General features: G+C 40.4%; 2 protein-coding genes across 6 annotated transcripts in view; one reads left to right on the forward strand and one right to left on the reverse strand.

Moving 5' to 3' along the window:
- The window catches only part of esr2a (estrogen receptor 2a), a 28,333-nt gene extending 21,523 nt beyond the window's left edge, over positions 1–6,810 (forward strand). For all 4 annotated transcript variants that reach the window (XM_006792713.2, XM_006792714.2, XM_087851918.1 and 1 more), the window contains 3 exons: positions 455–588; positions 3,293–3,476; positions 3,672–6,810. In XM_006792713.2, the coding sequence (XP_006792776.2) occupies positions 455–588; positions 3,293–3,476; positions 3,672–3,906 (553 nt within the window). In that variant the 3' untranslated portion in view covers positions 3,907–6,810. The remainder of the gene's footprint in view (positions 1–454; positions 589–3,292; positions 3,477–3,671) is intronic.
- A 1,232-nt stretch (positions 6,811–8,042) lies between these two features.
- syne2a (spectrin repeat containing, nuclear envelope 2a) overlaps positions 8,043–14,902 on the reverse strand; it is an 83,585-nt gene continuing 76,725 nt past the window's right edge. For both annotated transcript variants that reach the window (XM_087851928.1, XM_035908453.2), the window contains 8 exons: positions 13,928–14,061; positions 13,668–13,794; positions 12,049–12,251; positions 11,765–11,941; positions 10,215–10,343; positions 9,837–10,028; positions 9,660–9,742; positions 8,043–9,589 (listed from right to left, as the gene is read on the reverse strand). In XM_087851928.1, the coding sequence (XP_087708054.1) occupies positions 9,382–9,589; positions 9,660–9,742; positions 9,837–10,028; positions 10,215–10,343; positions 11,765–11,941; positions 12,049–12,251; positions 13,668–13,794; positions 13,928–14,061 (1,253 nt within the window). In that variant the 3' untranslated portion in view covers positions 8,043–9,381. The remainder of the gene's footprint in view (positions 9,590–9,659; positions 9,743–9,836; positions 10,029–10,214; positions 10,344–11,764; positions 11,942–12,048; positions 12,252–13,667; positions 13,795–13,927; positions 14,062–14,902) is intronic.

Genomic DNA, 14,902 nt, shown 5'->3' on the forward strand with positions numbered 1-14,902 from the left:
TTATTAGTGGTTCCCAGTGTACTTACACACAATATCTTATGATAATACACCAAACCTCTGTATGTTTGTTTCTGTGTCTGTCAACTCCTCCTAGACCATCAGGGCTTGAGCAACCAAATCTTGCTCCTCAGGCTCCTAAAGGTTCTTAGCTACATCACATATTACGATGGCATCATGTTGCCTGGCAACCACCTAGCAATAGGCTACACCAACCCGTTTTTAGCATTTAAGAACCTAAAACACCTATTCTGGGGTTTGTTTTGGTGATCTTTTCTGCCAGCTGAGAGACATCACTAATGTTACTCTCCTTCCTCTTGTGTAAAGTGCTTCAGAGTTAAAATAGCAGATCATCTTTTACTTCTTCGTGGGAGTTACATCTGTGTTATGTCTGGCTAATTTGTGGAGGTAAAAATCAAGAGTGTGATGAAATTAAACAACATTTTTGTCTTTTTAGAGAAGAAGGAAACTGCGTCCAGGGCTTTGTGGAGATCTTTGACATGCTGATAGCTGCCACAACCAGGGTGAGAGAGCTCAAGCTGCAGAGGGAGGAGTATGTCTGCCTCAAGGTCATGATCCTCCTCAACTCCAGTGAGTGAGCATGTTTGTGTGGGCGGACATGAGGTCCTTTCTCAGTGTGATTTGCTGCATGTGCATAAGTGAGACTGAGACTGTTTGTTTGTCAGAACATGAACCCACAATGGGGTGTTAGATTGGTATTTCAGCATGTAATCTTGTGAGCCTACACATGGTAAGCATGTCCATAAACCCAATAACTAGCAGTGAAGATTCCTGTTGGGAACACTGTGTAGTTTCAGTCTGTGCTATGAGGACTCAGAGGTTCTGCTAAAGTAGCTAGAGTAGCAGGTGGTACATAAGTGAAGATGAACACGGTCAAGGCCTCTCTGGTGAGATCATTAATGTTTTCTTTTTAATTGCCTCCACAAGCGAAGTCAGACTTTTGTCTGACTTTGCCGACTACAGAGCCGTTTCACCTTCAGCCCCAGAATATAAAAAATCAAAAACGAATGTTATTAAAAGTTTGTTTTTATTAAATCAGAGCTGACTAAAATGGCCAAGACTACAGACTATGGTTTAGATTCAAGTAAGAGCATTTACTGTCACATAGAAGAAAACCACATGATTACTTGTGGGACCTAGTCACCCTAAATACATTTAAGATGATCAGATCCCAACAAACTAAATGTGAGGCAGAGTGTGTTTTTGTGTAAGAAGTACTCTTAAAGTGTCTTTGAAATGGATCTAACATTCTTGGACTTGGACACTTGGATACGCAGCAAAAAGCACACTCATGCAATATGAGAATGTAATCAGTGTGAAAGTGTGATTTTCATTTATTTTTATTTATTTTTAGGGCACTCAAGCCTCACGTTAGCTGGGATAATGTAAGCCTTTAACCAGCTGCTGTTGTTTAGCTGGCTTGTTGTCAGGATGGTTGCATGTCTAATCTGTTGACTGTAAGTAATTGTGACAATATCAGGAATAAAAGAGCATGTTTATACACGTTTTTGTGTTTTAGCACCCTGACTTTAGTTCAGGAGATGAGGCTTGAGGTGAGTAGGAAGAGGATTAGGTGGAAATGACAGAGGAGAGAGAGCAGTGATGGAGGAGGAGACATGATAAGAACAAAATGATGAAAAATGTATTGAAATGTTTAGTGTTCACATATAGTTTAAAAAGAACTTATAATGCATGCTATGTATGTGTCCACTCATTCATTTTATTTGTTTTTTTTTGGGGGGGGGGGGGTTGGTAGTTGTGCATCCGTACAAGAGCACGCTGCTTTTGGAGCTCAACATTTGTTTTGTAAAAGGAATGACTAGGTGTTTGCAAACTATAGTAAAGGCATTATGTTAAGTTGTTATTAAGCAGTTCAACGTCTGGCATAGTTTAAAAGGAAAAAAAGGAGTTTACTTGATTAGTCAGTGGTTTGGGAGAGCAACCAGTTAAACCAGCCACCCTACCACTAAGAAACACCTGTGAGTACTGTCGCGTTTTTTGTATGCAGTAAAACTGAGGTGTGTCATCCAGATCTTTGCAGTGTACAATCCACTCACTCAGAATACACACACACACAAACAGAAAATGATCAACAAATGCATGGAGTTGAAGATCATACTACTTTATTTAGTCAATTTAAAGCCAGTCCCTCTGACTTCTGCTAATTCAATACCATGAAAGCCACAGACCAGAACCCCTGTGTTACTTATTAACTCTCAAACAGTGGAAAACCCCATGGTGATGTTTTGTGAATAATCTTTTTGTAGTACTGGAAAAAACTAAAACCAAAGTAGATCAGAATGTTCCAAAAACAGATTTAAAGTTCTGTTGCCAGAGATAAAAAGCAGAGAGATTCTAACCAAGCAAATGTCTAGACGAGAATTTAATGACCCTCAAAATGAAAACTACTCCTTAAAGAAGGAGACAGGGCACGTGGGGCAGTCCAGTGTGTACAGACATGGCACCATCTGTGAGACACTCTACAAATATTTGAACAAACTGTACGTTCGATGCTTTGGCAGGATGTTTCTAAATGTTTGAGCATGTCCGCCCTTTTTAAACTACATTTGCAAGCACAACAAGTGTTTATTTAGTGTTGAACAAAACACGGGGATTTTTCAGACTTCTGCTACCAGAAAGTTTCACAGTAGGAAAAGGGGTGCAAAGTAAAATAATTTTTCCCCTGGCTCATAATGCACCTCTGGGCGCAGACTACATGCGTAAGCACCTTTTGATCCATTTATAGTTGAAGTGAAGAGTCAATGTTACCTTGCCAGAAGTCTTTTGCTTCTGTCCTTTGTATTTTATGCCAAAGTAAATAAAAAAACACTTGAAAAATATTTGTATTTATAACGCCTGGTTACTCTCCTTTGAGGGAAGGCCAGTGGTTGTTTTTGAGGGTGTTAAATCTTTTGTATGCATTTTATTCATGCGCTCTGTAAATAAATTGTGGATGAATTCCATTTAGCTGGTTCAGTCTGATGTTACTGGTGGTGTTGCACACGCTGGTTCTCTGGGTCATCTGTCCTTTTCCTGCTGTGACCGAATCAAGATGTCTGCATGAAAAATCCAGTTATGCTTTTACACAGTTTATAAAGCCACTTCTGATGAATAAACTCTTTCTTCACAGCTTTACAACTACTTCTTTAAGAAAGATCTCAAAATGTTTTATTTACTTTAGCTTCCAACATTAAACTCCTATATTGATATCTGTAATATAGTCTTTACTGTGTAGACACACTTAAAGTGTATTTCTTCCCATTTGCTTTGCCAGACATGTGCCTCAGTTCCTCAGACAGCAGCGAGGACCTGCAGAGCCGGTCCAAGCTGCTGTGCCTCCTGGACGCTGTGACGGATGCTCTGGTGTTGGCCATTGGCAAAACCGGCCTCACCTTCCGGCAGCAGTACACCCGCCTGGCTCACCTGCTCATGCTGCTTTCACATATCCGTCATGTCAGGTAACACGGCCCAACATCATGCTATTAAAACTTGAATATTTTTAAAAAAGGGAGACAGATCTGTAAATGAATTTATTTTACAGCTCAGATTTATTCAAAGCCCTGCAGTGTTATGAAACACATTCATCTGACCAAATTGTTCCCATCAAAAGTCATTACGTTAACCTCTCGCCCAACTTTGTTTTCAATGTGCAGTAACAAAGGCATGGACCACCTCCACTGCATGAAAGTGAAGAACATAGTGCCTCTCTACGACCTGTTGCTGGAGATGTTGGATGCCCACATCATGCACAGCTCTCGTCTGCCTCACAAGCCTTCTCAGCAGGAGGAGGATCAGAGTGAGGCTCCTGCCCCGCTGCACAGCTCTGCAAGCGGACCTTCAAATACCTGGACTCCCAGTAGTGCTAGAGCTGGAGGTGAACCCCAGTAGTCAGATCAGAATTCCGATGCGAAAGAATTTTCACTGCTTTGCACAAAACTAGTTCACGGGAATGATGAGTATCTTCACAGGAATGAGAGCTGGATTCTCTGATCTGTCACTGGTGAATCTTTGACACGCTGCGCACAGTTTCTGGTGAACTTTCAATATCTTCAAAGTTAACCGCATGGAGCACAGATCACGCTTCCAGGATTCTTTGCTTTGCCACTATATTGGCAAAAGACTAAAGCGAAACAGGAACAAACTGTCAAACCTGGTCACTCAGCTGTACTCAGATATGTGACAGGACCATTAAATCAGTCAGTCGACCAATGAAAACCCATGCAGAAAAACAGATCACAACTGATTTGATCACACCTCCCAATGACAGTATGTCTTTTTAAACTGATTAATCGGAGCCTGTACAGTTTGCTGGAACAAGCAGCTTATGTGTAACTGATTCCCAAAAACAAGCACCTGCAGAAAACTCACACTTTAACTCTAAGTTAAAGAAATCTTATACTGTGAAACTTACAGTGCTCACTGGCGTGTTTTCTTCAACAAATCTCAGTTTGTGTTTCGACTTTGTGTGTGTGGATGTTTTAATGCTTAAGTGGCTTTTCTATACACATGGACTTTAATGTCGAGGCTGCAACAAAAGACTGTCGTTACTGATTATTGCTGATTACTTAATCAGTTTATTGTTGGGTCTATGCAGTAAAACACTTACGATTTCCCCACAGACCAGGGTCACGCCTTCATCTGCTAAGTTTTGTCCATCCAACAGTTGCAAATGAAAATTTATTTAGTCGATGAATTTCAAAAATCCATTGATTTTTATTCTTATATTTATTTTGAAGATGTAGATGCATGAATAATAATAAAAAATGCAGTTTGTACCCATGTTTAGGCAACCCAAGGAATTATGACACATACATAAGATAATACTTTATATCCTCGTGTAAGGGATTCAAATTTCATCAAGACTGCAGTATATCATCACCTTATAACACAAAGATAGTTTAACTTCCGGGATATCAATCTGTCCACTTAAGAAGCATAAGCCATTGTGAACATCATCCACTTGCTTCGGTGCAACCAGTTGCGCTGTCGGTGCAACCAGTTGCGCTGTCGGTGCAACCAGTTGCGCTGTCGGTGCAACCAGTTGCGCTGTCGGTGCAACCAGTTGCGCTGTCGGTGCAACCAGTTGCGCTGTCGGTGCAACCAGTTGCGCTGTCGGTGCAACGATGTAACCTCCCAACATGAACTGGTTTGGAACGTGGTGGCCTTAGACCACTTCTCTCTCCTTATGCCTCCTTACAGATCTTTCTCTAGTGTCACTTTTTTCACTTGTGTCACTGCTAGTGACACAACACAGCGCCTGCTGCACAGGCAGTCTAACTCCTCCAGGATGGCACATTCATACTCGCTGTTACAAGAAGGTTTGCCGTGTTTCCAGGATGATGACTACTAGGAGACGGGCAATTACCCAAGGAGAGCTGGACAGGACAGTAAAAGGGGTATCAATGCAGCAGCTGAACTGATATCGTCTTCTTATTATTGTGAGGAAGAACAGGAGGAGCCCTATAAAATGACCTCCACTGGACTATTCGAGAGCATGTTCCTGACCAAACTGTCAGATGGTTGATAAGGCTTATGCCACCGCCTGCAAAACCATTCCCTTCTTGCAGGGGTTGCCATTTACACCAAAGCAGGTGAAATAGATTCATGATGGATTCTGCTTCCTGACTGAACATATTGATGTCCCTGAAGTTTACCTGACTATCTCTTATATTGTGATTATTGAGCGTTTCCCTCATTTATTTTTTGAGTAGTGTATATGATCATTAAAGGCAGTATTTGCACAAAGCAGTTACTTTGTTAACATCTCATGTATTTGTTGAATCGCTCACAGAGTTGTTTGATCTGGGTTAAAATTAACGAGAGATCTCCAGCTAAGAAGGTGATTTCTAGCAGAACTTAAGCTAATTGGCAGTGAATGTGGCAACTCTGATTTTCTTTAGCTTAAAAAACAGACGTGAAAACAATTCCTCAACTGAATGCTGATTTCTTTTTTTGTTGTTGTTGTTAAATACAGTTATTTGAAAAAGAAAAATATCCTGCTGTGTTGAGCTGGTGCCTTCACTTGCTCTCAATGTCTGTGCTTTATTGTCAAAGATGCCTTACTGTTGCTCTTATGCCAACGTAGCACTTCAAAAAAAATTCTATTTTTGTAGTTTTGAACTTGCTACAGTTGCTCTTTGTGACATGATGCAGCTTCAACAATCAGGATCACTGCAAGGTTCATCAAACAGGCCTCTGGACCCTCTGGACTCTGGTCCTTCTGTACAGCCTGTGCTTTTACTCTCATCAGCCTTTGTCACCAAACTGTTTTAGCACTGTGCACAGGTACTTCTTGTTCAATTCTGGGGAAAATGTTTGATGAATGTGTAAATCAGTAAAACAATACGAAAGAGGAGCCTTTGTCTTATTTATTATTTATCAAACGCTGTGCTTGGCCAGCTTGCAAATGATCAGAAGTAAATGTTAATGACTGACTATTTAATTTTGAACACTATCTTTAGTCTAGACTACAAAATTATTTTTTAATAAAACAGAGATACTATAACTAGGTAAATTTTAATTTGGAAATTAAAAAAAAAAAAATATATATATATAAAATTCACAAACTCGAGAAAGAAAAGCACCAATTCATTTTCTTTAGCCAAAAATGATTGGTGATTTTGGGGCAAACAAAACGAATCCTTTACAAAGGGTAGTGTAAGTCACAGAAAACAGATGCCGGTGCCACTCGGATGGACCGGGTCATGTGTAGCACATTAACAAGTGTTCTCTGAACCAAATAAATTTTTTAAAAAAGGTCCCTCGAGTAGTCTTCCCAGAACTTCCAGTCCTAATCTCTAACTGTGATTAACTTAAGACATTGAATGATGTTATCCCTGAGGGTTTTGTTAGTGCAAAAGAGTACTGTGGGCTTGGCTTGATAAATGAAAACGGTTCCTTTACTCTTTAAATCCAGCATCTGATCAGCACTGCTTGAACACCGGCAGAGGCCTCAGATGTAGAAGTAAGAACTTGGCAAAGAATGCGCCCAATGATGAAAATAGTAAATAGAACAAAAATGAGTGAAGTGGCCGTCTAAGGTGCTGCTGTTTTTTTTTGTTTTTTTTTTTTAAAAACAGCCATGTATTACTTCTGCCAAGTATGTTTATTTTTAGGTAGGATTTGCAAGTGTGCACGCGGTTTGAATGAATTCTAATAAAACTTTGACGTCATCTGAAGGCCTGCCTCTGGCTCCTAGTTTGCAGCTTCTCACCCTCATTACCAGTGTTGGGAAGGTTACTTTTAAAATGTATTCCATTACATACAGAATACAGAATACATGCCCCAAAATGTATTCTGTAACGTATTCCGTTACGTTACTCAATGAGAGTAACGTATTCTGAATACTTTGGATTACTTAATATATTATCACGCTTTTTACAACTACGTGAATGTACTATTGCTGTGATTTATTACTGTTACTGAAGGTCCGCGGCTCCGAACGGGACCTCTGACTAATACGGCAGGTTCCGTGTCGGGCTCGTAGCCAAAAAATAGCTTTACTTTGTTGTGTGGGTCAACTTTGCTTGCGAGAGACAGAGAGAGGCGTTGAAAGGCTGCTGCAACGGAACTTATTGTTTCGGAGGAAACCACGAACACAGTGTACAGTCGAGTCTTAATAGCTTACTTACAACTGGGTTCGTCAGGCTCTCTTCTTGGCTGCAGTGGTTATTATTATATTTACATGCTTCCAGCTCCCGTTTCTGCTCGATGACAACTCGTACTTTTCCTTTTCTCCCTCCTCGCGCTCACAGACACATAAGGGGTATGGCAGTCCATTCTCCCAGCAGCACGGACTACACTGCCTATGAGGCTACATTCTTTAGAGCTATACCTGTAGCGTTCTGCTTATTGGCTTAGCACAACAACAAAAAGGCGCTCTCTCACCCAGGAAACACGCAGAGAGAGCATCACCCTGTAACCATGGCAACTGTAACGCTGCCACCTGGAACAACAGAACATAGCTGTAAAACAAAACCCAAACAGTCCTGACGCGACAATATGAAACAGGAAAATACCGCCGTGTAATCCATTTATTTCAACAAAGTAACTGTATTCTAAATACCACCTTTTTTAAAAAAAAAAAACTTGTGTAGTTTTTCTGTAGTGTTTCTAGCCAAGGTTTGGCATTTCGCCTGTTTGGTAGCGTGGATACCTCAAAAAAATAAAATAAAATAAAGGATAAGATAGTCTGTTTAAACCAGTCAACATTTACTAGAAGAACAAAAAAATGATTATAAATCCACCTTTTCAAGTTATAAATAAGCATTATATTATTGCATTCTGTACATAAACATCATGCTGAATCTACAGTGTTTCAACAGCGCAAGAGGAGGTGTGGAAATGTCCACTCACAATCTAGTCAAGACCAAATCACATCTAAAAAAAACCCCCTCAGTATACAAGAATGTGTTTTTTCTTTCAGCTGGCTTTTTATCAAATACATTCAAATTTAATCAGCGCTGCTCTGCAGAGTTCAGTCGAGCAGGCAGGAAAACATTAAATGAAATGTGAAGAGTTCATGAAGTAAATGAAATATAAACATGCAAATCTCAAAAACACAAAAGTTCAGTGTCTGGCTGGATTAAAAAACAAACAAAAACAGTTTAGCTGGTGAAAAATCAAACTGTATGTAAATGATGGCTGTAGCCACCTTATTGCTTACTTTTTCTTGGTGTTTTGAAGTGGAGGATGATGAATCGTCATATGGTAGCCACTTGTCAGTGACACTGCCCTAATCTGTACTTTAGTTGGGCCTTTCTGTACAAAATGAGCATCATGCTCTATTAAAAAAGACTAACAAATGAAACTCAGAAAAGTGTTTACTGAGATCGCCACTCAATAAGACGTAGGGTCGTTTTCTCATGCACTTCTATATAACCTGACTATTTTTTGCCATCATTAAAAAGGATTCAGGTTTAAGGCACTTGTGCACTTGCTTCACTTTTCAGACCGAGTTTGAAAATCCACTGTGGCTTCGTCATCTGTCGATTTAATCATTATTCATAATACGTAGCTTTTCTTTTTTTTTTAATGCTGTGATTTATGTGTTCTTACCTGATTAATATGATAATTACTGTACCTCACTAGAAATAGATTTGGTGACTCGTCCCTCATCTGATGATAATCCTCGTGTTAGAGGATGGTCGGTGGTCTCCGAGTGGAGAAGTGATTGACTTCCTGAATGATGTTAAAACCTGTTTTTTTTTTTTGGCATGGTGAGTTTTTTCTTGATGGAAAGACAAAAGAGCTGCTGGCAAATCTTTACAGTTTTCAGACTTTGGGAAACTGAACATGACAGCATGGTGACATACGTTCATCCGTTTCCTTTAGAAAGTTTCTTTTATCGCATGAATATTACAATCAAGTGGGCGGTGGGCCGTTGGTGTAATGCAACATGGGGTAGAAGGACCGGGCGAAGTTATTGGTAAGGATGCAGCTGGAGTCACTTTCCGACACTGGAATCAGGCAGGGCAGGAGCAGGAGGAGCAGCAGCAGGAGCTGAAGAGGGAAGGCGGCACGCAGGGCCCGGTAGAAGAAGGATCGAGGGGGAGACGATTCCCGCTTCTCTCTGCAAAACACATCATGTTTAGTGCAAGAAGACATGAAATGCAAACAACGTTATCCGCACTGCTACTTACCTTTGAGTGGAGGAGCCTTTCTTTGAATTTGCAGCCTCCTGAGAAACACTTTGACACTGGGCAGCTGTAGCAGATTCACAGTCCTGAGGTAAATAAAATGTTTACATTAATATGCTGTAAAAAAACCATTCATGACAGCTCTTGGATGTGCAGAAAGAAAATATTTTGAGCTTTTACCAGACGTTGCCGCAGGTTGCTGAGGTCGCCATCCACCTGCTTCAGGAGCAGCTTCAGCTTGCTCCCCGTCACGTGGAGTTTCTCCCGGGCCTCGTTGCTCTCCTCTGTGCCGTCTTCAGGCTGGAGCTGAGACCACAGAGTCTGAAGGGATGCCTGATGAGTCTGCCTGTCCTGCAGCTCCTTTTGCAGAACCTGCAGACCACAAACAACAAAAATAGTAACTACTTCTAGCGTCAAGCTGAATAAATGACTGGATAAAACTTTTTGACTTCACATGCTCAGTGTAAAGATATTGCTGAACATGTCCTCACAGCAGATCTGTGAGGACATGTACTTTTTTTCAATTTGTTGGTTAACCAAACGTGCCTCTCTGCTTACAGTGAGGGTGTTGCTGTGCTGTTGCAGCGCTGTGAGAGTCGTGTCTGGGTGGCCGATGTCCACTGCGTAGCGTCTGCTCTCTGCGTGAGCGAGCCACAGCAGCAGAGAGTGGAGGCTTTCATGAAAGTCCTGTATGGGAAAAAGTTAAAGGTCATTTGTTACAGTGGAGCGGTTCAGCTGAGACCAATTAAAATGTCATTTTTGACATTTTAATTTCTACTTACATCAACTAGATTTTTTTCCCTTCCAAATTATGGTAGGAAAAAAACATTTTTGCCATCTGCTTTTCAAAAATATTTTTCCTCTTTAACCTCCTAACACCCAAACTCTTCCACGGCATGCATTTTTAATTTCTCTTTGATATTTGGGCTGTTTGGGGCCTGATAAATGTAAAAACAAAGAATTATTTGAGATTTTTGTTTACCTCATTTTTGTTTTTAAGAAAAATAACAGCAGTAGATAGAACAGTAGCAGTATAATGTCCTCGTAAGTGGATATCAGGCCCTTGTAGAGCAAAATTGAGTATTTTGGTCTAAACAACCCAAAATGTGATGTCCACATATGTGGACACCAAGTTCTAGGAGGTTAATACTTTGCACATTGTATGCTTTACATGCACCGACTTCTCAAATTGCAGTTTACGTACACGTCCATTCAGACCTCACCAGCCACTATATTAGGTACAACTGATTGTTAACGCAAGAATCTAATGAGCCAATCACATGGCAGCAAGACGACCTGCTAAATTTCAAAGAGAGCATCAGAAAGGGGAAGAATGGTGATGTTTGTTGCATGGTTGTCGGTACCAGACAGGCTGGTTTCTTGAGTCTTGAAACCTCAGTTTTGTTGCTGACCATGTTCACTTATTTATGCTTTCAGCAATAAACCAGCATGCCACAAAGCTCAGATTATCTCAGTCTGCTTTTGTGAACATGTCAATGAGTTTACTGTACAAAACTGACCTCCACAGTCACCAGATTTCAATCTAAGAGAGCACCTTTAGGATGTGAAGCTGACAAATCTACAGCAAATGTGTGAAGCCATCATGTCAATATGGAGCAAAACCTCTGAGGAATGTTTCCAGCACCTTGATGAATTTATGTCATGATGAATCAGGGTGGTTCTGGAGGCAAAAGAGGGTCCAACCCAGTGCTAACAAGCTGTAATTAATGAAGTGGCCTTTAGTGACTTTATTTGCACCAGCATTTGCATGAAGGTCATTACACAATTATCACTGCATAATTCACAATAACAACAATCTTAATTAAGTATTATTTAGTAAAATTGGGAAATAATAATGTTATCAATATAATTCAAGTTGAAAATAGTTTTGTCACTTTTTTATTGTCACTTGTCAAAGATTCTGCAACTTCACAAAAATCAGTTACTTTACTTGTGAAAGCTTGTTTGAACAGTGAACATTCATCAAAGTGTTAATACTGCTGTTATCCTTAAGTTTAGAAAGGTTTTAAGATGTGAATAAAATATTTTTCAAGTCTTAAAACAAGTCTCGAGTTTTTTTAATAGTCTGTTGTGGTATTTCCTCTTACCTGGCACTGCATGAGCTTCTTCCTCAGGCTGAGGTCCCACTGCTGGAGGCCAGTACATGCTCTGCTCCAGTCTCTGTTCATACTCGTCAGTTTCTCCTGTGCTTCTGGAGCTTCCTCACTTCGCAGGTTGACTGACAGCATGATAGACTTGTAGTGAGTAAACACTTTCTGCATCTCCTGCAAAAAAAAAAGAAAGAAGCAATCATCCATTTTTTTATTTTTGCTTTTTTTAATGATCAAAACAAATTCCTCATCCCTTTTTTATGTTTAGTATTAAATCTTACCTTTAGTTCTTTAGCTCTGGCCTCCATCTCCTCAATACAGGCCGCTGGGTCAGACTCCTGAAGGCGGTCCAGCTCCGGGATCACATTTTTTAACCAGGAAGTAATGTTGTCGAGATCACACCTGAGCTGCTGAGGCTCCTCAGAGACGTCACGCTCACTGCATCTGGACCGTGCCTTGAGCAACTCCCAGCGTTCAATCACACCTAGGAGTACACGAACATCTTTGAATGTAAACATATGCTGAAGATGCTCAAGCTCACAGAAATAAACAGCAGCAAAGGGGCCAGTTAACAGAGGAAACAGAGGCCAAACTTGCATTGCTTATTTCTGGATGCACGTCTGGGTTTAAAAAGCTTTCACTGGCTAAACTGCTGCAATGTTTATAATTGTTTCCTGCCAATTTTTATTCATCAAGCTCTGCAGTCTAAGCTAATGTTCATGCACTGATATTAAAGCACTAAACACCACACAGTGACTCTTGTCCAACCCCTCCCTCTCTTTTTAAACTACTTTCAGGCATTTCTTCAAGTTAGAGACTTTATAAAAAAGATCGATGTAGCTGAAAAGGAAAGCTGATGTGGAAGTGCAAAAGAAGTACTATTTCTAATGGCCAGTAGGGGGCAACCTATCCAGTTTCAAAATGAAGAGATAGTATTCCATGAGAAAATGAACCTTCTGCTCACTTGATGTATGCGCTAATGCGTCTGTGTTTGGTTTATGATGTCACTATTTTGGTCTTACTGAAGACAGTACCAAGCTTATTTATAAATTATGGACACCTCTGGATAAAATAGCAAAAGAAGCAGCATACAATATAGGGCGTGGCTCTAGTCCAATTGCTTACTGATGCTGCGTCTACACAGAAAGTGATTGACAATGAAGTGATGACCCGACACCACAGAGCGTTTAGTCACTAAACGCTCTGTGGCTTTCTGCTTCTAGTCACTTGAAGTTGCCAAATATCACTAAACTTTAGTGATATTTGGCAACTTCAAGTGACTAGAAGCAGAAAAATACACAGCAAGTATTAAAGCGACAAGAAATGAGACCACAAGATACTGCTGACTCACTTAAGAAATGGTAGTAAACACACTGCTCAAAAAAATTAGAGTAACCCTTTTTAATAAGAAAATAGTATCAAGTCAATTAAACTTCTGAGATACTGATCAGTTTCCGCTGCTTCGGTGTTAATGAAATTACCCTCAGTTGCACTGAAGGGGCAACAGTGAGGCAACCTTCAAAAACAGGAGTGGTTTTACAGGTGGAAGCCACTGACATTTTTCCTTCCTCAACTTTTCTGACTGTTTTTTCACTAGTTTTGCACAACCGGTAACATGAAGTGATACCTGGACCCTACACAGGTTACACAGGTAGCTTAAATCCTCCGGGATGGTACAACAATATGTAGTTAGCACAGCCCAGAATGAGCCCTCAGCCATCAAAGAGTGCTAATAATATTATTCCCGTTTAAAAAAAACAAACAAAAACGCAAACCTGTTTTTTAAAAACAGTGTGATGTCACGGTTACTATGGCCTACTATGTCCATCATTTACATACAGTTTATAGTTTACCTGATGTTGCTGATTTTTGCAAAGCGTTCAGCATCTTTGAGGCTCACCTGACTGTTTGTCTGAGGCACTCAGTCCCGTGAGACCGAACTCCTCCGGCTGCTCCACGTCATCCAGGATCAGCGACACTCTGTTGATGCTCTCTATGCTCCTGCTGCACTCAGACATGAGACTCAGCTGGAAACAAAACAAACACACTTTAAGTTATTACATCTGGAGGAGGACATGGTCTGCATATGTTGTCTCAAATGCATTCGCAAGAGTGAGCTATTGTTAGTTTAACTACTAGAGAGAAGTTTTTGAAGCGTACATATCCCGGCTTTAGAGGGGTACTGGTCAGAGTGGGTGTGCCCTCAGTGTGTCCCTCTGTGTCAGACTCAGTTTCTCTGTCTCCCAGTGCCCGCCATCTCGGAGAGTCTTGTATAGCCACAGACCTGCTTGATGCTGAGACGCAAAAAGAATAAAAAATGAGTCTTTGTCAGTATTTTCCAGTAATGTTACATTTAGACTGTATTCTAAATATTATTATAATATTATTCTTTTACATATTTTGACATATTTTTCAGTGTTGGATGTTCACAGTTTTAGATGCTCATTTGCAAATATGCACATACAAAAATGCTCAGGTCTCTCAGACTTCTCTTTGGAATAAAAAAAGTGGAAACATGCTGTTTTAATGGAACTGCAGAATTAAAAAAAAGGGAGCTGGAAATAAGCATTAGGCCTCCTTTTAACTGCAGGACACCAGCTTTCTGCTAAGAAACCATTTGGTCTTAACTTTCCTTTGTGGGAGTTTTTGGATTGATTCACTGTAAGATCTGCATCTGGCATTTACTACTGTCTCTTTAGCTGATGTGTCTGGTGTGATCGAGCAAACATTCGAGGTTCAACTACAGTGAATCAGATGCATTCAGTTCTACTAAATTAAGTACATCTGGAACACAACTCGAGCAAAAACAAACCAATAACCCTGCAAACAACAAATCAAAGATCTGCATGGTGGTGTTTACTCAGTGCTCATTTCATATGTTTGAGCGGTAAAAAGAGGGATTACAGCACAAAGAGCCAAGTAGGCAAGGCCACAACTGGAAAACACCTGCTTAGACTGGTGTTTCAAAGGAAATGGATAAATAACAATAATGTTATGGATGACACAGCACAACATTTTCCTACCTCCTGGTGTTACATGCACTGTAAAGTTCTAGAAACTAGTGGAGGACAGTGAGGTGGGCAAATGTGAGTGTGTTGGAGAATTGCAATATAAAAAAAAGACAAAGATAAAAGA

This window comes from Neolamprologus brichardi, chromosome 15 (genome assembly GCF_056152115.1).
Source record: "Neolamprologus brichardi isolate AB-2024 chromosome 15, ASM5615211v1, whole genome shotgun sequence".
Taxonomy (NCBI): Eukaryota; Metazoa; Chordata; class Actinopteri; order Cichliformes; family Cichlidae; genus Neolamprologus; species Neolamprologus brichardi.